This window comes from Onychomys torridus, chromosome 14 (genome assembly GCF_903995425.1).
Source record: "Onychomys torridus chromosome 14, mOncTor1.1, whole genome shotgun sequence".
NCBI lineage: Eukaryota > Metazoa > Chordata > Mammalia > Rodentia > Cricetidae > Onychomys > Onychomys torridus.
Genome location: NC_050456.1, coordinates 21,920,690 through 21,944,834, shown reverse-complemented (window position 1 = coordinate 21,944,834; position 24,145 = coordinate 21,920,690). Strand labels below are relative to the sequence as shown.

Here is a 24,145-nt window from a genome sequence, read left to right as displayed (position 1 = left end):
TGTACAGAAAAATGAACAGGAAATAGTTCCCAACATCCGATACTCTGCATATACTTAGATGGCTAAAAAATAAACTTAAAGGACATTAATATAACTTAAGATTTTGATTTCTGTTGTGAAGTTTTTGTTCATTCAAAGAAGCCTTTTTGAAGATATTCCCTGAGAGATATACTGATCATTGCAGTGTACAGAAAAATGAACAGGAAATAGTTCCCAACATCCGATACTCTGCAGGTCACAGAAAATCTTTAATATAACAATTAGAAAGCAGATGTGATATGTGTGGAACTAAGGCATAATTGCTATGGGAACATTGAAAATTAATTGGGTCTCATTGCTATAGATGGGTGCTGGGCACAGTCTCATTGCTATAGATGGGTGCTGGGCAGGGACCTAGCATGCCATACTGCTGAGGAAAGGATTAGGTAGTGCAGCTGAACAAAGACACAAGGAATGTTGAACAGGCACAAAGGAACAACTGGGCGGTTGGAAACATGAGAAGTAACCTTAGACTGCTCTAGTGAAGGAAGATGGGAGACCTAAAGGACCTTTGCAATGAAGCAGTGGGACACAGCAAAGAATTCTGGGTGAGGGAATCCTGTGCAAACAGGACAGAGGCAGGAGAGGACCAAGAGGGAGGTTCCACTCAGAACTCCATCCTGTGGAAGCAGTGAGCTTTGTAGACAAGCTCTGGGGTGAACGAATAGAACTACAATCCTCCATGGGTTGGGAGGCATTTAAGAAATCCTAGCTTATTGTGTTTTATATACTGGATTTAGGTAAAGCTTCCCTTAAAAACAATGGCAACTAAATTTGTGCTTTAAAATCATCAATCAGGATCAAATATTTTATTTAGAGATTAGTACACTGAAGCTCAGGGACTATTTGATGAAAAATGCCAATTCCAACCAATAGAAGTCTTGAGAAGGAAGCTATGAAATTTCCCAGGCCACCACACCCCCAGGTCTGGCCAATTCAGCTACGAGATGATATGAAAAGTCACCCATCCCTTCTGCACCCTTGGCATGGGAGCACAGCTTCTCGATCCAGCTCCAGTTACAGTCACAGAGAGAAGCTTCATGGCTTTGAAAGCACTAAAGTTTAACATTTTCTTCTTATTTGTCTCCTATGAGAAAGAAAATCTTTTCAAAGCACTGTAGACGTCTCTCCAAAGTCCACTGGCCAGGCCTGGGTGTGTCAGTTGGTTTACCAGTTGGCTCAAACTGATGGCAATAAAATGGTCTTGATTGCCTGGTAGACCAACTGTGATATACTAACTGGCTGAGGAATGTGATCAACATTCCCTGAATCACACCACATGAGAGAAGATGGCTATGAAGTCAAAGTAAGCGATTCTATCAGGAAAAAGGCTGTATGTCAAGCAGTCTACAGTGCCCACTATATTAAGTTTAATAAGGATTATTTGCTGTTGCTGTTGCTGTTGCTGTTGCTGACTAAATCATTAGCACAACAACCTCACCCATTTCCCTTTTATGAGGACAAGCATGCCAGCACTTTCTAATATCCAATTTTACTATTTATGGGAAAAAAGAACTATTGATTGCCTTGCCTTGGAAAAGTACATAAAACAAGAGCTTCTGTTTCAAGACCCTCATTGACAGGAGGCTGTAAGGGAACATCTGCTTAAAATGCAGGATTTCCAAAGAGATTCCATCTTCAGACTTGCTCACCTCATTTCCATTTGTGCATGAGCCAATGGAGAATTGTCATTAAGCTTTTGTGCATAACTAAAATGAAAATAATCTGCATATAACAATTGACTATGTCATTTCTCAAAGGTTTGGTTTCAGGAATATAACTGGAAACTACTCTACTGCATATAATACCAAAGTAACTCTGAAGGAAGACAAACACTTAGGATATTAGAGTTACCTTTAGTCAGTAATCTTTGTTCAGCTCATTGTTCTCTTTGTCCTACATTAAACAGTTAATAATTCCTAGCCTTCAAACAAAAAAGAAAGGCGTTTCCAATGACTGAATTACAGTAATAGCTACAAAGTCCATATTTATTAGGAAATGAAATGACTTCATTTCATTCTAAAATACATAAAACATAACAATACTATACAATGATGACTTTGAAAACTACATTTGTTTTCTGTTCATATTAGTCTTATTAACTTCAATGAAAAAAACCCACAGTGGTATAAGACCATTATTGAGAATGAGCAATGAGAGCCAGAAAGCTTCCTTTCAAAGCATATATAGTTCTTAGACTAGTTTGTCAAGAAAAGAAATAAAGTATGATTTTAAAAAAAGTGTCAGTGTTGTTGTAGAATATTATTTAAGGTGTGTTACTTTTGTTTATGTCACAATTGTTTAACTCTGTGTAGATGTGTTACTGTGTCTGTCTAAATCACATGATGGTCTAGTAAAGAACTGGCCAATAGCAAGTCAGGAGAAAGGATAGGCAGGGCTGGCAGGCAGAGAGAATATATAGAAGGAGAAATCTGAGAGGGAAAAGGAGTAAGAGAAGGAGGAAGGCACAAGGAGCCAGTCACACAGCTACACAACCAGCAATGGAGTAATAAAGAAAGATATACAGAAACAGAAAAAGGTAAAAGCCCAGAGGCAAAAAATAGAATGACTACTTTAAGAAAAGCTGGCAAGAAACAAGCCAAGCAAAGGCCAGGCATTTATAAGTTAAGAATAAGCCTCTGTGTATGATTTATTTGGAAGCTGGGTGGCAGGCTCCCCAAAAAGAAAAAAATAAACAAATAACACAGTGTAAAATCACTTGCTAAGTGTACAATAGGCCAAGTTATAGAATGTCCTAAGTCTTGGATAATGGGGAAATTGAAACATGCTCAGCAGCTGGCATTGCCCTGCACCAGTCATGACCAGTGACATCATAGGACACTCTCAATCCAAAAATCACCAGTATAATACACTACAGTCAGTTTTCGTGTTACAAAGGAAAGGAGGGAGTGAGGGAGGAGAGAAGGAAGAACGGAGAGAAGGAAGCAGATGGGAAGACAGGCAGGTAGTCATTGGAACTGAGGGCTGGGAAAGAGAAAAGAATTGAAACAAAGAATTGTTTCAAAACCCCTCATAATTCAAAATGCACAGCCCTTTTATTTGGATGACTCAAATAAACACTATAGGTTCAAATGTGTTGAAGAAACTTAACTTGCTTTTCTGACCTCTTAATTGGATCAGAAATTCTCGCTGGAAATGAATGGCTTTATAGGCTTTATCCACATGACACTATCCAGTGAGAATCAGGATTCTTTGCTATCCCTATTTATTGGTAGAATGAAGTTGTAGTATGCACAAAGAGATATCAAATGGAGGACAGCAGGGAAGTAAATCTAACAAAGCTGGCTTGGAAAAAATGCATGAGTACTTATGTCTGTGTGTACTATACACAGTGTGATCCAGAGAAACCATCTAGTCATTTTATAGAGCAGACTCTCCTGCTCTGTGTGTTCAATAAAGGTCTTGAAGAATATTAACTTTATTGTATTAGCTAAACGTTACATTTATCATTTACTAGAAGGATCTATATGAACACAGACTGTAGTGAACCAAATATAATATGTCAGAGATTTGACGTTGTTAGACAGTCAAATAGTTGTATGATCTAGTTCTATCCTTTGAATTTATGTCCATTTAGAGACCTCTGCTTTTTCAGGTTCAATCCCACCTAATCTTGTTAGAGAGCTTCAAAGCAAAGACCACAAATTTCATCAACTCGTGTGCTGGCCAGTTACTAATTCCTATTAGATGCTTTTAGGTTCTTATTTCAAAGAAGTTACCCAGAATATACCCTTGGCACAAACATTTTAAAACAAAGACAAAAATAAAGTAAAATATAAAATCTGAGTAACCAACTACAATAATTAACCAAAGGGACTTTCCTTGAGAAAGCTTAATAGTTAATAATAGAATTGTGGGATTTTCTTTTGTATAGTATAAATTACCACTGATTGGAGAAAATAGGTGAAATGACCACTTAAAGGTTTGTTTACCAATGTTTGTTTACACTGAAAACCAACAGGCAGAGAAAACAGGGGAGAAGTGTAGAAAACCAAATAGTGAAATGGGATTGAGCCATTATTTACACGGTGAAGATAAACATTGACCATGAAAGACAGGGAGATGAAATGGAGTTACCTCCTCAGCATTAAAAACAAAATACATATTAGCCAGATAAATTTAAATGAACTATACCATAAGCTAAAATAGCATGTAAACTGAGTCAAAGAGAGAAGTTTGAGATGGACCCTCTCTTCCAAAGAGTTTTTGGTCTTGATGGAGTCACCTTCAGAGTTAACGATAAAAGCATGAATGGAATTTCAGGATGAAAGTAGAAAGCATGTTATACATCATTCACCATCAAGTATGCACTCATAAACAGTCCATGTAGTTCTGCTTAGACAGTATAGGCATGGTAAGAAATCACTCTTGAGAGGATGGGATTTGAATCCGACTCTGCCCTCACAGACCTGCCTCTCCATCTTTCCCCAGAGACTAGTCACTGAGTTGGACTTTATTCTAAATCCGTTCTCTTCTACCATCTTTACTCTGTTTATCATCAATATTCATCCCTCCCTTCTCTCCCATTGGAGAAGATTCATTCTCTTTATTGACCATCACATCTCCCCACCACCATGTAACTTCCTCTCCACCATTTGAATCACCGTACAGAAATCTCCTTTAAACATAATGGACAGATTTCAAGACCCCTGCAGTGGCTTCTTGAAACCACATACTACCAAACTCCATATAGTCTACATTTTCTCTTACATACATATACTAGTAATAGTAATCAAGCTTAATTTAAAAACTAAAGGCAGTAAGAGATTACCAACAGCCAATCATACATTAAGGCACTTATAATAACATACTATTGTAAATGTTATTGGATGTGGTCTAAAATATTATCGTGCTTGTCTCTCCTTGAGATGACATGAGCGTATAAAGACAGTACTTTGGGGATGTTCTTTTGCACATCTGACCATGAGTTCCCTGGAACCATAATAGTCTGAGAACCAGTGAGATGGGGTCTTGCCATGGAGCCCAGACTGGCATTGAACTCCTGATCCTCATGCCTTGGCCTCCCAACTTTGGGGATTACAGGTGTGTACCATGAAGACTGTCTGTTATGACTTGCAATCCTTCCTCTTCCATCTGACCTTGGCCATCTGTTTTCTGTGGACACACTGGATCATTAGAATCCCTCATGTGAGTTCAACAGCTCTTCTGTCTGCCGTTTAAAGCTCTTCACAACACAACTCAGTTTTAGCCTCCATAAGGTCCCACTCCCTTCACACAAATACAGGGGCTTTCTATTTTCAAAAAAAGCCAAACTCTCCTTGTGCATCATTCCCTAGATGTCCTTTATATTTTCACCTTTCCATATTTTGGTAATTCTATTTTCTCTACCTAGGATGTCTGTCCTCCAGTATCGTCTGACTTCCAACTTAGCTGAATATTAGAAACTACTACAAAACCAGTGTTCTGTTAGTGGGGTAAATGTCTCCCCTAGATAATCAGGTTGAAATCATGTTCTGTCCATGTGGCGGCCCACAGAGTAAGGTCCTAGTGAGATTTTACTCAAGGACACAGAATCTGAACTGGCTTTACCCAGGGCTGCATAGTGGGATGATTTTGCCATGGGTGTGGTTACCAGGTGTTTGGAAGGGTCCAAACTTGGCTGTAAGATGTGATTTGACCTTGTAAGGGGGTGGTCTTTTGCTTCTCCCCTTGGCATATTATAAAAAAGCCCTTCTGAATGAAGGACTAGGTGGCAACTGGGTATTGCCCCGGGCCTCCTGAAGCTATCCTGTGTCACTATCTTTCTATCATCTCTTTCTATCTTCCTATCTATCATTTGTTCATTCCTCTCTCCTCCACCCAAGAGCCCTTCAAAAGGTGGGAGCAGGTCAGAGCTGGCCTCGGGCAGACTCCTACACCTCCACACATTTCCCTTTGGCCATGTAACTTAGTATTTATCACACTGCATAGCTTCACTTAGAATTATGTACATGAAGTTTAAAAGGCTCCTTCAATATTCATTTATTTTAAGGATAAATAAGAGAAGTATAGACTGGGGAAGGCATGAGCAAAAGCAGAGAAGAGGGAAGAGAACACATTTTAAGTGAAGAAAAACATATATGAGCATGAATCCTAACTATGTCAGGGAAAAAGTAAAGGGGCTGAATATGAACCCAGAGTGTAGCGACCCTGCTGTAAATGCTAACCCCACCAATAACCCATGTTATACAGACATGCAGGGGTTCATACAAGGATATCTATGATGCCAGATGTGAAGGAGTTTTCTGACTTTGGTTTCCAGAATGATAAGAGTGGAAGAAGGAGAGTCTACACTCAAGAGAGACAGGAGAACGTACGCACCCAGACTTGTTTGGGTAGCCTGTGGAAGGATGCCTCCACCTGATGTCTCAGGCCATGATCTTTATTTAGGCTCTACCACAGTTCAGCCTGTGGAAGGATGCCTCCACCTGATGTCTCAGGCCATGATCTTTATTTAGACTCTACCACAGTTCAGCCTGTGGAAGGATGCCTCCACATGATGTCTCAGGCCATGATCTTTATTTAGGCTCTACCACAATTCAGCCTGTGGAAGGATGCCTCCACATGATGTCTCAGGCCATGATCTTTGTTTAGGCTCTACCACAGTTCAGCACTGTGGAAGGATACCTCCACCTGATGTCTCAGGCCATGATCTTTATTTAGACTCTACCACAGTTCAGCACTGTGGAAAGGATACCTCCACCTGATGTCTCAGGCCATGATCTTTATTTAGACTCTACCACAGTTCAGCCTGTGGAAGGATGCCTCCACATGATGTCTCAGGCCATGATCTTTGTTTAGGCTCTACCACAGTTCAGCACTGTGGAAGGATGCCTCCACATGATGTCTCTGGCAATGATCTTTATTTAGGCTCTACCAAGTGTCTTGGGTCACTTCTCTGGCTCCTTCTTTTATCCTTCTCCTGTCTCTTGTTCCATTTATCTTAGTATTTTCTTTGGGTTTGTTTTTTCCTCTTCTGCTCTTTCTCCCTGTGAGGCCCACAACTTTACTTAGTCTAGAAGACAATCCTCAACCAACTAAGTACAAATATGAGAAACTGTTGCCCAAGTTCTGTAAAAAAAGAAAAAAAAAAGCCTGAAAGCTGTGGTAACTGGGCCTTGAGCTTTGGCCTAGAAGGCCTCCAGTCCAGTCAATGTTTCCTTATAAATCTCTCTCTCTCTCTCTCTCTCTCTCTCTCTCTCTCTCTCTCTCTCTCTCTCTCTCTCTGACAGAGACAGACAGACAGAGATAGAGAGACAAAGAGATGTAAATACACATCTATATATTAAAATATTTTTTGAGAAGCATCACCCTTTGTTTATGGTGGGATGATGGAAAATAAGACTGGGAATGTTCTGGTAGCATCACAACTTTCTAAGTAGCCATCTTTCAAGTATATCTGAAAGAGAAGAGTAAAGTGTGGGGCATCTTAATGCCCCTGACATCACTGGATAGATGTGCTCTCCATTCTGGGGATGAGAACAGCTAACCAAGTGTCTGAAGTATTAAGAGTGTTGACTCCAGGGGTGGGGACTTGGAAGGCTGCTGTTTTTTGTAAAGTCCAGAAACAGCACATTCCAGGGGGAAAAGGTGTAAACGACACACTGAGGTCATAATTTCAAACTTTCCAAGAATCTGCTTATTAATTTAAAAGCCTTTTAGAAGCAATTTTGCATCTTGCCTTTTTGTGTACTACCTTTTGTATACTAGAGTTTCCAAAAATGGTGACTTCAACTCTGCATTGAAAATCTCTCTAGTATGCTTGCTATATATTATTTTAATAATGAACAGTAAGGTGAAGTGTGAATCTGATAGCAGAAGACTGCTTTCTGTAGACTCTAAGTTTGTGACCAACAGCATATATCTTTAACTTCTGGGTACTACTAAACAAATATGGAAGGGTCAAATGCCTACTGATGCCAGTGAAGTTCCCATGTATTGATTAGAAACACTGAAGAATTTCACTCAGATCCTTGCTGAGCCAAACACATCTATAGTGAAGGCCACCAGCAATGGAAATACAGTGGGAAGACCAAGGATAAGCTATGGTCTGATACACCTGTATGTAATCCAGTACAAAGATTGCCACTAGCTGAACCTTGACCTACCATTAGATATGTCTATGTCCTTAACCCTTTTCATCAGTCACCTCATCAGAGCCACAGACTGATAATAAGCAAATTTAAGTGCCACAAGGAAATTAGAGAAACCTTTCTTAAAACTGGGTTTCATCCCAAATGTAGTAACCATGCTTGTGTTCGAAGAAGTCAGTCCCTTTTGTTTCCGACTTTCAAAAAGCATTTGGAAGAAAAGTTGCCCTAGCGATAACACAAGAGGGGCTCCTGACAACTCCACAGTAGAAGAAAGCTCTCCCCAGGTTCTCAAAGCAGGATGATGACGACACACTTGAGCTGGGAAGGGCTGAGGCAGAGCTGTCTTCAGGAAGGATTCTGCATGGATGCTGTACAAGTGGCAACGTACTTCCTCGTCTCATTTGCTTTCATCAAGAACACCGTTCCATTTCAGTCTGCCAACATCCTAATTAAGATGATCTGAATCTTAGGTGATCTATTATTCGAGATCTGAGATAGCCCAAGGCACATTAGACAAGGCATTACACTGTGGGCTTACATGAATGATAAGACCACTGAGCAGGAAAGCATGTCTTCTCTCGTGTACAGCTCAGCACTGGGCAGAGGCTCCTGTCAGCACTCAATAAATAAGCAGCTAGGCCTTTGCCTGTTGTCTTTCTCCCCATTTTAGGTACAATTTAATCTTACTATCTCATATCTAGTTCCTTTTGACATTACGTACCCATGTTTTTCTTTGCTTCGGGTAAAAAGGGGAGGGAGCTCTTGAGTCGTTTTTAAGAAGAGTGTGTATCTGTACAGGAACTGACAGTATATAAATGTGATTCCCACTTATGACCTTAATGCTCTTTATGAAGAACTTACTGAGCACACACATCCCTTAGCTGGAAAGAGACAATGCTTAGTCTCAGTGATGCTTTGAAAGATTCAGGATCAAACTGTATTCCAGAATAATAGCATCATGTTGCAATATTACCCCAAAGGCATCATCTAAAACAGAGAGCGTTTTCTCAATGTGTTCCCCAAATCACTCCTTTCTACGTCTTTAGTTGAGCAGAGTTACCCATAATTCATTTTCCTAAGCACTGGGTTACAACATGGGCATCTGGTAAGTAAACATGCCAGAGCGTGTGTTAATGCTGGGCCTCCCTCACATGACATCTGAAGACAGGTCAGGCAGCCACTGACTACCCAAGTCAAAAGCTGCACAAACCCCAGTCTCAGTCAGGAGCTGAACTGTCATTCCCAGGCCTGAGCAAACATATTTAAAGGTCTCTGTGAGCTTTCTCTCCAACTATTGCTGAGCCCATGTCCTTGACGATCTTTAGCGTCTACTACCCATTTCCAAAGGAGGATGACTTCAACCTAAGACCCTCAGAGAGAGGATGACATAAGCATCCCTGGAGCCCACAGTAGCTAGCAGGACACCTGCATCCTTTCACTGAGGAAATGAAGATGTTGCTTGGGACCAGAGCCAGGTCACCCTGTCATGGCTGCAAGGTTTCTGGATTTACAAAGATATCTGCAGGTGTTCTGGGTTCTAGAGACTCATCTGTTTCCTTTCAAAGGATGAAGAAGCTGTTGTTGCATACTTTCAGTAATGCAAAGTTGGGTGAGTCACCTGGGGAGACCCTGGCCCTGATTCTAAGTCCAGAAGGATGCCAGCTTCAGAAGAGAAAAGGGAGGGCATAGAAGAACATTTTAAAGGAGACAATGTCAATTAATTTTTTTTTTCTTTAGGAAGTTCTGGCTTCTACCTTGAAAGGTCAAAAAAAAAAAAAAAAAAAGAAATGTAGCATTTGTTAGGCCTTGGGTAGTCACTATATTTTGAAATCCTCCTAACCACATCACTGAAATAGTTAAATACAAAGCTTCTAGTCTAAGGTGATAAACTTTTATCAATCTTTCTTACAATACATAATTACAAGCATATTTTAAATTCTTGGATGTGCATGCTAAAGCTGTGTTTCTATAACTGATGGATTCCACTCTCTATTTCCATGTATAAAAGATCTTGCAGTCCTGGGAAAACACTTTTTTAAAAAATGAAATACAACAAATAAAGTATGCTGCTGAGTCCTGGGGGAGACGTTTCCCAGAGTCTTTGAATTTGCTCCTATTCTCCCTTTTTACAAGATTTCTAAGACCAAGCCCTTTTCTGCAGTCTCTCAAACAAGGCAAAAAAGAAAAATACCCCCTAGATATATTCCTTAGATTTTCTATTATGCTTCTCAGGCTCCCAGTAGCTTCTGAAGTGAACCTAAGGTAAGTTCTGGAATTATTTTTATTATGTTTTAATTTTAGATTCTCTTTTAGGTTTAAGATGAAGCAGATGATCATAACTGCCTCGCTTGGGGATGCACTTCGTGGTGCAACTTGCAAGTGACCTGAGCAAGGTCACATCATAGGAAGAAGCCTCCTGTGAAGGACAGAGAGCAGCGACTCGCTCTCAGTCTGGAGGAACTCCAATGCAGCCGACTTCAGCTTGCACTACTTGACACTACATGACAAGACTCTTAAGCTATATGTATGTGTGTCCTTATGACTTGGATCCTGTCAATTATTGTTCAAATCACTAATTGGTAAAGCTCACTTTTGTCATATCGGGAGCTTCAGTGCAGACCATGACAGGCAAGTATAATCATCTATGGCAGCGGTCCTGGGTTCCAGACATACCAATCTTCTCACACTGATTCTTTAAACATGCTAGCCCACCCCTGCCCATTATTTTCACATTGGCAAATGCTATTCTGCCCTGTTTTAAAGAATCAACCCCTTCCAGATCTTCCCTTGAGGCCTCTCTTCATATACTTATAGCATCTTATGCCAGTTTCTACTAGACTTTATCAAATCCATTATAATCATGTGTCCATTGTGTCGTTAGAATATGAAGGCTTCTCCATTACATTTTGCCTTATTTAGAAGTTATTCTGTGCAAAGCTCTGGTCTATGCATTGTTTTTATGTCATCTGTTGGCTTGAAACTCTCTTTTTGGACAGGCTGGCCTCAATCTTCAGGGATCCTGATGCCCCTGCCTCTTGAGTACTAGGATTGTGGGTATTCCACAAAACACCCACTCATTCTGGGAACTCTTCAAAACAATCCATGTCACAGATTTTTGAAGCAGGAATTATCATTACCCCTTTTAAAAGCAAAAAAAACAAAACAAAACAAAAAAACCCACATTATGTTCTGTGAGAGGGGGTAGGCGGGGTTGGCTTATTCATGCCACTGTCCATACATGGAGGGCAGAGAACAATTTGTCAGCTTTTTTCTTCTAGGGATTGAACCCAGGCAAGAGGCCAGATGGTGAATGCCTCTATCCTTTGAGCATCGTGTTGGCCCCATTACTGGGGAAGCCAGCCGAAGGCCTGGGGTTTTGTCCAGCTCTGCGGCTCCCAGGTTCCCTGTTACCACACACAGTCTCTTCTTGTCATTGTTTTCAGAGGTGATGTTTGCTTGTGTGAGAACATGGAAGTACTCCAGGAAGGAAATGCAATACCATGGGAAAGTAGCCTTTTATTCACTGTAAGCTGATGAAACTGAGACATTGTCCTTTCCGGAATGATTCAAAAAGCAAATTTTGCTGTTTTTCTAGAAATCAGGAACACAGATCATTAAGGATCAGATTTATTTATTCTCCCTTCTCATGGATAAATTCAGGTCCCACATCCCCACAGCACAATGTCACTTATTTTGCCTTTTAAATAATGTTTAACTCTTAAACTTTGCATTTTCTCCCCCCCCCCCTTTTTTTTTCCTCCTTATAATAGTTTTTGCTCGGGGTAGAGATTTGGAAATTCCAAAGTTATTTAAAAATCTATAGCTACATATAAATATCATCTAGTGTTTACAAACTCTTCTAAAACACTGCTTTTTAATGGCCATGTAACATTTCATTAGAATAAGCTGCAGCTCCATTGATTTATACAGTGCTAGTTTAAACCTTTTAACTACTGTTATCCTCTCAATCATGTTGATTATGTAGGTGTGTGGGGTGAGGGCGATCTCGCGCCTCTAACAGGGGTTCCTGTTAGAATCTGGGATTCTGGGATGGGGCCATCACCCCTGTGGTCTGCAGAGGCTTTCTAAAAATGCTGATGTGTTTGTCCTTCTTCGGCTTGAGTAAGCGGCTTCTCTCCACCTCACAAAAATGAGCTGAGTGAACTGTCCTGTGAAAGAGCTTTCCCGTAACACCAGTGCAGAACTCCTCACAGTCTCTGGAGGTGCCTTGGTCACCCTCACTCACTCCAGGCACCCACCCTTGCCCCGGGCCTGACACACAGCTGAGAATGCATCTCTACACAGAAACTCAGGATCATTTTCCGCTCATTCAGAACCCTCCCCTTACCTACAACAGGCCAGCAGCTCCCTCCCCAGCCCGCCTCCACCCACATCACCCGGTCTATGGACCCTCTCTCCCTCAGAGCAGCCCTTCCTCCTCTCCCCAACCTCTGCTGTCCCCCTTGTTGTTTTGTGCCACAGTCTCAAAAGCACCCCAAAAGCTTGCATCTCTAAAGCTCAGCGCACACCATACACACCACACCCGGCAGCCCAAGCCCTGCCAGCAGGGAGCAGAGGGTAGGTGGTGAGGGAACTTGCATCTAAGCTCTAAGTGCAGATTCAAAGCCCAGCCCTGAGACTTAGTAGCCCTGTGCCCTTAAGAAAAACTGGTTAACCTCTCAGTGGCCTCTTTTTCTGTGCAAAGGGATTCAAGTAGAACTCCTTCATGTTTGTTGTGATGTTAAATAAGGAGACCAAAGGAGGTAGAGGGCTTTCCTTCCAGTTCTGTGGTGATGGCAATGTAAGGTAGGTCCTCAAGCATCCTTGGCAAGTCCTCTACCTCTAGGCTACACCTCAACCCCTTTTTTTGTTAAATAAATAAAACACAACCCAGATTTCAGTCATGCCCTTTCTCATCCTTCATGCCCTGCTTCCACAGTGAAAGCCTTGGCCAGTCAACATCCCCCTGTGGTCTGCTTTCTCTGTCTGGAGATGTCTGCTGACTACACTCCAGTCCTTGGTGTCAGCCGCAGCTTTGAACCTCTGAATGCATCACTTCCTAAAATATGTGCTCCTGTGTCAAGCCACTTCCTTCCCTGAAATGTGACCTTCCGGTGGGACTGGTCTTGCCATTCATTTCTGTTTCCAACAGATAAAGGGTGCCCTCTGAGCTCTGGGCTGGCTGCATGGTCTCCCTGTTGTGGGGCTGGTCTGGGTCTCAGCTCTGCCTCTATTGAGGAATCTGAGTCTCAGAGGGCAAAGTGGTTGCTAGCTTGCCCATGGAGAAATGGGATTTGATGATGTTTCTCTCTCTCTGTGTCCATGCCAGGAATAGAATCTATGAACATTTCCATCTGTTCCCCTCCATGCTACAGTATGCTTGGATCCTAAGTCTACTATAAAATGGATTTCTGGACTTCCTGCCACAAAATGAGAAACTATAAGAAACTAGAATTAATAAAATTGTTTTCAACATTTTAAGTTCAAAGGATACCTTTACAATAGTAGTAGTCTGTATTAAAAGGCGCTTCATTTGGTGTTCAGTGGCATATGTCTCATGGGCTATTTTGTAAATCTGAAATGGATAATCAAAACATGCCAATACCCGTTTTTAAAATACTTGCTGTATTCGGGGCATGCACCATTATGGAAAACTTACACTCAGAGCAAAAAGATTTGTAGCAAAGCATATGACCTTCTTCGCACTACAATGACCATCCCCTAATTAGGCAATGCATCTGATAGTCATTAACAGGAATGAGATAATGAATCACTTTCTCTCTTCTTTGTTAATTTGCTGTAACCAAGCGGCTAATGGATGTCAGAGCTGAGTGATTGCACTGATTATAGTGATTTATAGTTGCAACAAAACAATTTAAAACCATTCTGATTATTCATGTTAAAGATGCTTTATGTTTTGTTTACTAAATGTTTTATGCCTCCCCCTCCCTCCCACCCCTAGAATCCTGTCCCCCTTCGGCTCTGCTACTTTGCACAAAAAGACCTCTTCCTAGAGAACTTGAAAGTTCTTGCCTTTTGTTTTGTTTTCAGCCAAGCTATATATATATGGAAGGAGAGAGAGGGGAAGGAGTTACAAAGTTTATTCACTAGAAACGAAGAGCCTTAGGGGTGGAAAGAAAACTTCAGTGGTGCCTAGTTCAAAAGAAGACAGGAATAAGAGGAACTAAGGCAAACTTCAAGCCACTTACCTTGGGGCTTCCAGTCCCCTCCTCGTCCTCCACAGACACATCAGTAGCCAGTATCTCTGCTTTGATGGTGTCCAGAGCTCTGAGAATCCAGCTGTGTTGCCGTTTGATTTGCCTCTGCAGCTCCTTCCATTGACTGGCAATCATCTTCAGCATGTCCTTCAGTCCTTCCCCAAAGGAAAGCACAAACTGTAGGCCCAGCTGCATCTTTACCTGTGACTGACTGCTACCCAGAAAGCTGGGTGGGTATTCCAAACCACATCCATGCTTTCCAACGCCCTTACCACTACCTGCCATTTGTCTCTCAGAACTGGCAGTTCTAAGACATTAGCAACACAAAAACAGGACAGGCCCGTGCAGAAACTGATGCCGACTCTGGTATGGTGAAAACAGTGTGTGGGGACAGATTGTGATGTATAGATGTCATTGACTATAGCTTCACACCTCCAGCACAAGGCCCTGCGATGAACTGTGTGGAGATTTTATAATGGTCAAAAAGATATCTGGAAACAGATACAGGTAATTCAATGGGAAATACAGTAAATGGACCAGAATCAAGGTAGCAGTCTTTGACATTAACACATCTGCTCAATGCTGTTCATTTCCTGTTTACATAGTACGAATAAAAACAAAACAAACAAGAAAACCACAGACAAGCTTTAATCCACCCTGTCTTATGGTCTTCAACTATCTGGATAAGTAGGACCATACAACAAAACTGTTTTTTATTTATAATATATTCCTCATAAATGCATCATTGTTGGTCTAAGAACTGGTTGAAGACCTAAGCCTCTGCTAATGCAAAGACCTACAGAGAATATGTCAAATGTCCACATGTGTGAACTGGCACAGCAATAATCAGATGTCTATGGACAGCCTGCCTTATATCCATAATGATATCTATGTACACCCTGGTGCATATGCATTGTGTCTATAAGAACAGCTCTCGTTCATTATCTTAATGTTATTTCCAGAGCTCCTACATCAAAAAGCATGTCAATGTGAAGTTTTCAGGAATGTGATTTCAATTGGAACTCAGGCGAATGGCAAGCCCCAAATAAAATGAACAGACCGTTGGAGGCAGTATTTCATCTTATAAGTATCACAGCATTGTATGCAGTATATGAAACATTTATAAATCTTGAAGGTCAATCTGATAATGTAAATATTAATAATACATAAGGAAGTGAATATACGCAGTAATTTACAGCAATGCTTCTTCATTCTTAATAGTCTGGAGACATAAAGACCCGCAATATTTCAGGAGGATTTACCTGCTTTGTGAGACGCAATGAGCTCCAGGAGTTGATGTCCTTCTTCCTCCACGGCTTCCTTGAGAGCACAGTGACTGTCCACATTCAACTTAAAACTCTGCAAAGAAGCACACGTTCATCAGGCTCCAGCGAGGCATGAGTGCAGAATCACTCGCTACTTTTTTATCAAGAACCACACAGCCCAATTTACCCGACAGACAGACTAATTTGCAATACTAAAAGCTATTGATATTTGGGGTCCAGGCTCTAAATGTTTCCATTAGATTAGCATAGTGCATCTGTTTGGAAGCAGCTCAACACACTTAGAAATTCATTAGTATTTTATGAAAAGTCACATCCCATAGGTTATATCGAGAGTAGCAGTGGTCAGTAAAATGCAATGAATTCCCACCTGCACATGTGAGTTTTCTTAAGTAGTTATGAAACCATAGAAGTTGTCAGCAGAAAAACACAGTAGCGTTATATACACATATATGCATCCACATGGTTTGATTCATCCCTGTGCCTCGACTCTTCATGAACCACAGAAGGGAGAGGTGCAGTTAGGGGCTATACTGGGGAGTTTCATGCTTTCTGGGGTTTTGTCTTTAAAAGCTTATTTTTTTAAGATGTGATGTTGTCTTATGAATAAACACACCAAGTACACCATGAGCATTTTCCCTCATGACAGTCATTGACTTCCCTCACAGTTCCTAACCAACTCAGTCACTGCTTCCAGGACACCTCCTCTGCCACTCTCTACAATGGTTCTCTCCTATCTTTCTGCTCCTTAAGCGATTCTACTGTAGAATTGATCACAGATCTGCTGCTCTGTTTCCATCTTTAGTTACCAAATTGTACACAATTAAAGAATTGCGAGTACCCATGTCACACACAAGCGATTCACTAGTGTGTGGGCATGGTCAAAGTTTGCTGGGTGTGATCAGTAATGCTCTCTAGCTGGGGGGGAGGGGGCTTCTGTTTAAATAAATTCAAATATTTGGTTTTTTTGATGTTCAAAAAAAACCTTTCAGCTCTGAAATGTTTTAAGAGATTCCAACCACAGGAGTCCATTGGAGGAAAATTATGGTACCCATCAGCAAGAGAATCAATCATTAGTCTTTCAGGCAAGCACCCATTCCTCAACTTGGTCAATTGGAAACAAAGTACACTAAATTTTGGCTTTTCATAATAAGGTTCCAAAATATACAAGGTGTTTTCTTCCATTAAACATCATGGGACAATACGTGAATATATTATACTATGCTTGATATTAAGCAACATGATACAGGTTACGATAACTCCACGCTGGATTTAATGTGAATTGAAGTTGGGTAATCATAAATTATGAGAGCGGGTCTTCATTCAGTAATTCACACACTGTGTGCAGTCCATAATGCCAATGGAGACTTGGAGACCAGAATTCATAGATTCTGGCCTTAATGGGCACCTGAACTTGCGGGGGTATAGGGTGGGTTGTCATGGGTGCTCAGTGGTGAGTGTGAGCTCGTCTTTTCTTCCTGGAGAAAGGTGTCTTTTTAAAGTACCACAGACATAGTCAGAATGAAAAGAAAACCTGAAAATGAGAGAAATACAAGATGCAGCATAGAGAAAAGGATTCAAAACTAAAGCAATTCAAAATGGTGAATTATGTCAGCCAACCTCTCTCATAAGATACAGTAACATTCCAGCTGAACATTCTGTAAAATGACCATATCTGGCTCCCTATGCACTGCGCGGCATTTCTTACATTTGTTCCTCATGCTACAGGTAGGCAGCTGAATAAAATATGAAGTGTTCAGGAATCTTGATGGTCCTCTTAAAGATACTTTAAAAATACTTTTAGATGTAGGATCGGGGATTTAGCTCAGTGGTAGAGCACTTGCCTAGCAAGTGCAAGGCGCTGGGTTCGATCCTCAGCTCAAAAAAAAATACTTTTAGATGTATTTATTTGATGTGTAGGGGTGTTTTGCCTGTGTGTATGTATGTGCACTATGTGCATGCAGTGCCCGTGGAGCCAGAAGAGGGCACTGGGTCCCCTGGAAATGAAATTATAGATGGTTGTGAGTCAGAACCTGGGTCCTCTGTAAAAGCAGTAAATCTATTATCTGTGGAGACACGGCTTCAGTATCCTTAATACTTCTGATCAGCCCAATTAAGGAAGAACCTGTGGATTACTAAATGCTTATACCTTATGGTGGGGCATAACATCTTTGTTTTTTGTCCCTGCCCTGGGGCTCCTCCACACTGAAGCAATGTCACTCAGACTGGAGTACAAGGGTTTCAGAAAAGGGAGCAGGGAAAAGAGACATCTATGGGATTACTTCAGAAGCACCAAACTTCAGGGAAAAACCTGTTGTAAAAATTCTGCATCACTCTAAATTCAGCCTCGTGCTGTCTTGGACTCACTATTTACCTGTATCAAACGGCTGATGCTGACCAGCTCTCAAAGAGGCACAACCGGCCTGAGCCTCAGAGCCAGAGAGAACGGAGGGACCATGAGGAGGCTGGCAATTTGATCACATTGAAGCTGAGAGTACTGTGTGGATGCAGCTGAATGGCTGCACTTCGGGATGATGAGGAAACATTTGATTAGGAAATCAGAAAAGATAAGGTATTCGTTATTAGGAGCGAGATAATCTGATAAGCTCAATGTTGTCTAGAAGAACCATTTAATATAACTATTACCCAAATGGTACATTATTGCTTGATTTCAGGTGCGCCCATTAACCATTAATAATATCAGGCACGGAATTCACAACAGGCCCCCGAGAAGGCAGCCCAGCAGGCACATTAACAAAATTGTCAGTAGGATTCCAGGCTGTTAAGGATTCTTTAGTAAGCCCTTCTTGGGCTGCCCCTACTTCTCCCTGAAGAAGGGTTTTGTTTCTTTTCTGAGTCTATTCTTGTCTTTAACCTGATAGCTAGACACATCTCTATCCTTTACACTGTTAGCATATTTTCCCCAGGATGCCTAGGGTATCTTCAGTCCTCTGCCACACCTGCACCAGTCCCTGACAGTGCAAAGAGTTCTCTGAGAGACTGAAATTGTGGCAAGAACATTGGCATGGGCGTGCCCCATGATCCTACGTCACTGGTTATGTGAAATGCCACAGGCATGCATGGCCCGGATCCAAGGGAACACCGACTCTTTAATTCATGTAACTGAATGGCAGGACGAAGGACAAACTCAGTGAAGGGCTGAGATGGCTCTGTGGGCGAAGGCACTTGCCTACAAGCCGGATGCCTCCACACAGTAGGAGAAAAGTGACTCCTGCAAGTTCTCTGGCTTCCACACTCACACTCATATACACGCAAAAAGAATTAATTTATTAATTATAAATAAAGTATCTGGACAAGGAAAATATTAATGAGGATTAAGGTATCTACCACCAAACCAGATAATCTGACTTTGATCTCTAGAATAAGGACAGAGCCAGCAGGACAAAAATGTCCTCTGATCCCCACCGTGGTATGCACACCCCTCCACCCACACACATGTACACAAAATAAATATATGAAATGCCAGTTTTCAAAACCTTTTTTTAAAAAAAGAAGATCCAATGACTGGATTATCAAAACGATTATCCAATGGGTAATGGTATTATATCATGATGTTTGGCATGATCAGCTTTTATAGATCTGAATGTGTTGGAAATGCAGTTATGCCCATGACTACACCTGAGTCATGATCAGACTTGACAAAGCAGACCACACAGACATGCATATGGGATGAAATAAAGGAAATAAATCACAGCAGAACATGGAAATGATCGCTTCTGCGGAGTATCCTAGGACTGTAGATGTGGGAATGACCGCATTCAAAGGCTTAAATGCCCAAAGCGGTTCCATCCTCCTTACATCATACAGCGACAACAGACACTCAGCCACCCTGCGGGTCCTGTGTGTATCTGCCAGGTCACTGAGCACCATGAGTCTTGGGATGGTTATAAAGCATCACAAGTGTCAAAAAGAGCTGGCTACATGTTCTTTCTTGAGTGAATTTTACTTTTTTCCCCTAAGGCATGAGTTTATAGAATAGATATATTTATTGAGCAGTAATTACCATATATAAAAATTAGCAGTGCACAACGCCAGTCTTCAGGCAACTTACAGTCTGGTCTACTTGGTCATGGAGATACATACAAGTGTATTCCCATGACCTAGCATAGACTACGTGTTTAAGTGGGATTTGATGTGTGATACAAAGTGGAGCTATTTGCCTCAAGCGAAATCAAGCCATAATAGCCTTGTCCAATAAGATTCAAGTTTGTTTAAATTAAAACATACTACACAAGTATAAAAGGCCAGTGCTATTGGATAGGGGCTGTGGGAAGCCCATTAGATCCAGTCTCAGCATGGCCTTCAGACATCTTATGAGGGATGAACTGACTTGCACACAGGTCTGTATATGCCCTTGGGAGAAGCAGAAGCAAGAAGCCCTTAGTGTTCCACGTGGCTGGGGCAGGCTGCAGGCAGGGGAGAGCAATGGTAATTACACAGGACCTGACCCCAAGAATCATGATGGAGCCGTGAAGAACCTGCCAGTGATAGGAGCGGCCGATGCAGATCTATGAGCTAGGAAGGGTTTGCTGGCTGCCGCACGCAGACTTGATTTTTAGAAAGACACACTAGAGACAAGCGGGCCATTTCAGGAGGCTGCCGTGGAGATATGGGCCAGATGTTTCTGTGCGAGCATACTCTTTTTAATTAAAAAAAGGTATGCTTTTTCTTCTAAATGGATAGAAGAAAGAAAGTTGAAGCAAATCTTCTGCCTTTTCAAGTTTTTCTCTGTGCGTGAGAGCAGCATGTGCCAGAATTGAGCTCTCTGGCTGTTCTCATGATAAATTCCAGAGGTTGTTAGTCAGGAGTCTCCAAATGTGAAAGGCACGTTGAACTGATGAACTCTAACTCCCACTGTCACTTGAAGAGATGGTGTGGATGATGAGTACGACACTAGGTGACATTTCTTCACACAAAGATTTTCACTCCCGCGGAAAATGAGAGCATGCCTTTTCACAAGGGCAGAGGGAAAATATGTGTTTAGTTAGAAAAGCCACAGCTTGAAGTCACTTACTGTCTCTCTGCCCAGGACCTGCTCTGCACTGGCCCAACAAGCGGGCCCCTGGCAAGGAAGCAAGTTATAATCACCACAAGGAGCCCAGCAGCTCCTGCTCACTGCTCCACAATGCCTTCCACACAAGCTAGATGCATAGGTGCTCACAGTATAAAGCACATCCTTCAAAACACCCTGTGAGTCAAGAATGAGCTCTTTCTGTAAATATTTAAGCACCTCTTGGAAGCTGGTAAGATATTCTACTGCAATTTAAATGATGACTAGGCAGTCCATACAACTGTATAGAATGTACAAACAAAAAGTGACTCAAAATTATATATTGATAAGATTATAGATGTTAATATGTAAATAATCTCTTTACAAAGACAAAGATGGCTACAAGAAAACAAACCTAAAGAATGTTAATATCATCTGAGGACAGTGGGGTCAGGGGTTACCATGGTCAGAGCTCATGAAGCAGGTTATGTTTTAGGTGTTTTTTGAAATACTGAGTTAAAACAGTACTAGAGTAAGGAGTATTAGAAACAGTGGATGCAAAGTATTAGAACTGTATGGCAATGAATAGGGATTAAGAAATCCGTGTGGATTTTAGTGTGTGTGTGTGTGTGTGTGTGTGTGTGTGTGTGTGTGTGTGTGTGTGAATGTGTGTATGTGGTTCGTGTGCGTTGTATGTTGTGTATGTGTGGTATAGCTATATGTTGTATACATGTGAGTATTCATTACACAGGCCCTGTGCACATTCTGTGGAGGGCAGCATGTGAGATGTCTTACTCTGTTGTTCTTAATTACCTTGAGACAGGGTCTCTCACTTCCTCCAGCTCATCCTCCGAGCTAGGCTGCCTGCCAGCTGAGCTTTTGGGATCTGTTCTCCATTGCTGGGGCTCCTGGCATGTGCAGCCAGGCCTGACTTTTTATGTGGCTCCTGAGTATTTGAACTCAGGTCCTCACGCTTGCTGATGAAATGCTCTTACCCACTGAGCCATCTCTCTAACTCCTCTTAGGGATTTTTAAATTCACTTCTCAGTATCCTAAATGTCCCAGGTAGCCAATGTGACAGGGACCCCTTATTGTTAATACTCTAATTTCCCCAGAGACAAATACCAAGTCTCTGTTGGTTTTGTGTTATTATCTACCAGTGGCTTGCCCACAAGGACACCAAAAACAAAATGTTACTATATGAGACATAAGGAAGAGAAGCCAATGACCCTGTCCTCTTCTCCCTGGAGGGTGTATCCTCGGATGAATCATGGACCCTCTGGGCTTCCTTCCTTTATCTATAATCAAGACATTTGGACTCAATATTTTCCAGTCCTTGACTAGTTTGATTGTTATCTTTTTTTCATCCAGGCAGTTTAGGAAAGGAAACAGGAGAAGTTTTATTTACTTGAAACTGAAGAATTTTCAAAGAGAGAAGACTCCCAAAGGCCAGCCAACCACTCATCTACCCCAGGGCGCTCCGTCCCCAGACTGTCCCTCTATTTTTAGCCACTTCTGGGGAAGTCTCTTCTAACTTTTATCCTGAGCCCACATAGTTCTTCCCAGGAATTTAAGAGCTCTGTGGAGAGCAGTGTGAACTTCCCTGGTGCTCAGATTCTTTTGCCAAGTCATCTGGTGTACTGGTTAGAAATCACAAGTGATGCAAGAATATGCCAACAAGATCCGCAAGGCCACTCCATCCCCAAGCCCAGCCAGTTTCTGTCTCCATCCATCCCTCTTCCCACCGACACTGCCTCCGCTCCACGTGCTCATCATCTCATTTGTTAGGTTGAGCTCAACGCTCCACAACTGTTGTGTGCTAGTGACAACACAGGCACTAGCTATCTTGACCTTTGAGGTGTGACTATAAGCAGAATGGCAAGTCACCAGTCTCCTTGCAGATTGCTCAGAGCCCAGGGGACATGGTGGCCATAGAGTAGAGTTAGTCTGGAATTCTAGAGGACTGTGCTAAGGAAGCCAACAGCATGATGTGGGCTAGTGCTAGCTGCGAGCAAGGGCTTCAGAACTGGACAGGAATGTTCAAATGCCAGCTCTTCCATCACTCTTGGTATAATTCTGGGCAACCTCTGTCTATTTAGTTTCCTCCTTTGTAAAAGGAATGTTAGTGCCTATTTCCTGGGTGAGAATAAAGATTAAAAATCCCTTAGTACACTAAGAACAGAGCTTAGTATGTCACAATAGCTCAGTAATTGTTACTACACCAAACAATCTGCCTGTACAACATCTAGAGAGAGGCCCACCTCTTCTTAAGTCCTTGAATGGCCAGCCAGGGTTAGGTGTCAGGCTCAGCCCCTACCTGACTGCAGGTCCTGTCTACTGGCTCCTCTAGGATTCTGTTTGTTCCCGCTGTGCCTCTGCCTGGCCAAGAGCTGTTTCAGTAAAGCCCCATAATTCCATTCGGTGTCCCCCTCCCTAGCAAGGCTCCCTTGATCTGCCACCATAGATGCTGGCCCTCCCTTAGTTACATCCACAGCACCTCTGCAAGCTCCAGCCTCCACTTACCACACTCCGTTAAAATTATTGGTGTGTCTGTGTACACCCGGGAGCTCCTTGAGAAAAGCGCTGTGATTTGACTCAGTTTAGATCAAAGTGCTTGGCTAGCACGCCACACACAACTAACCACTGTTGAAGGGAGTGTGAGCCTCGAGACTCATTCCACAGACAGGCATACGAAGGCCTGCAGCATCCGGGGACATCAATGCAATCACTCTGTACTCTAGAGTGGTTGATAAATGTCCCCAAATTTTACTCAGTGAACACCATGTAAATGAGCTGTCATGTTCCTTCGCTTACAAAATTACTTGCCAATTACACTTAGATGACCCAGCATAATTGCCATGTAAACTGTACCCTGGCTGGGGTAGCCTGAATCATCAATTTAACTTCACCCTCTCATCATATGGTACTTACCACACAATTAAATAAATGGTCAGCCCCTACCACAATCGTGTGCATTTTCCCAGCAAAACCAAGTGGCTACCTTTGTCATAGATTTATCGGTCACAGCAATCTGTAACACACCTTCAGCTATGATATCAGAAGCTTAAGAAATTTGTGCACTGAAGAAAATAAATAACTTCCAAGTTTGTTTTCTGGTTTTGTTTTGTTTGTTTTTTTTTAATCAAAACCATGTGTTTAAAAATAGTGTTTGTTTTCCTTTAAAACTGACAGGAAAAAAGATAAAAATCTCCATTCCTCCTCAGAAGGCTTTGGTCCCAAGACCTCACTTCCTAAAAATGGCTCCAAACCTCTGAAAGGGGATCTAGCTCCTCAAGCAACTTATAATTTATTTCCAAGAGTTGCTTTTGTGTTGAAAGTAGATGCAGCTCACCGAGGTCGACAGTCTTTCCTGATAGACTGGCTAATAACTTATGCAAGATGTAGATAGATGGGACAGATCCCGGGTGCTGACGGTGACTCTGAATGACGGCATTTTCATTTGCTTCTCTGGCTGCTGCC

General features: G+C 41.9%; 1 protein-coding gene across 2 annotated transcripts in view; it reads right to left on the bottom strand.

Annotated features, from left to right (window-relative positions):
* Akap6 (A-kinase anchoring protein 6) overlaps positions 1-24,145 on the bottom strand; it is a 432,518-nt gene that overhangs the window by 189,900 nt on the left and 218,473 nt on the right. For both annotated transcript variants that reach the window (XM_036205359.1, XM_036205360.1), the window contains exons 6-7: positions 15,634-15,730; positions 14,363-14,526 (exon numbers count right to left, since the gene is read on the bottom strand). In XM_036205359.1, the coding sequence (XP_036061252.1) occupies positions 14,363-14,526; positions 15,634-15,730 (261 nt within the window). The remainder of the gene's footprint in view (positions 1-14,362; positions 14,527-15,633; positions 15,731-24,145) is intronic.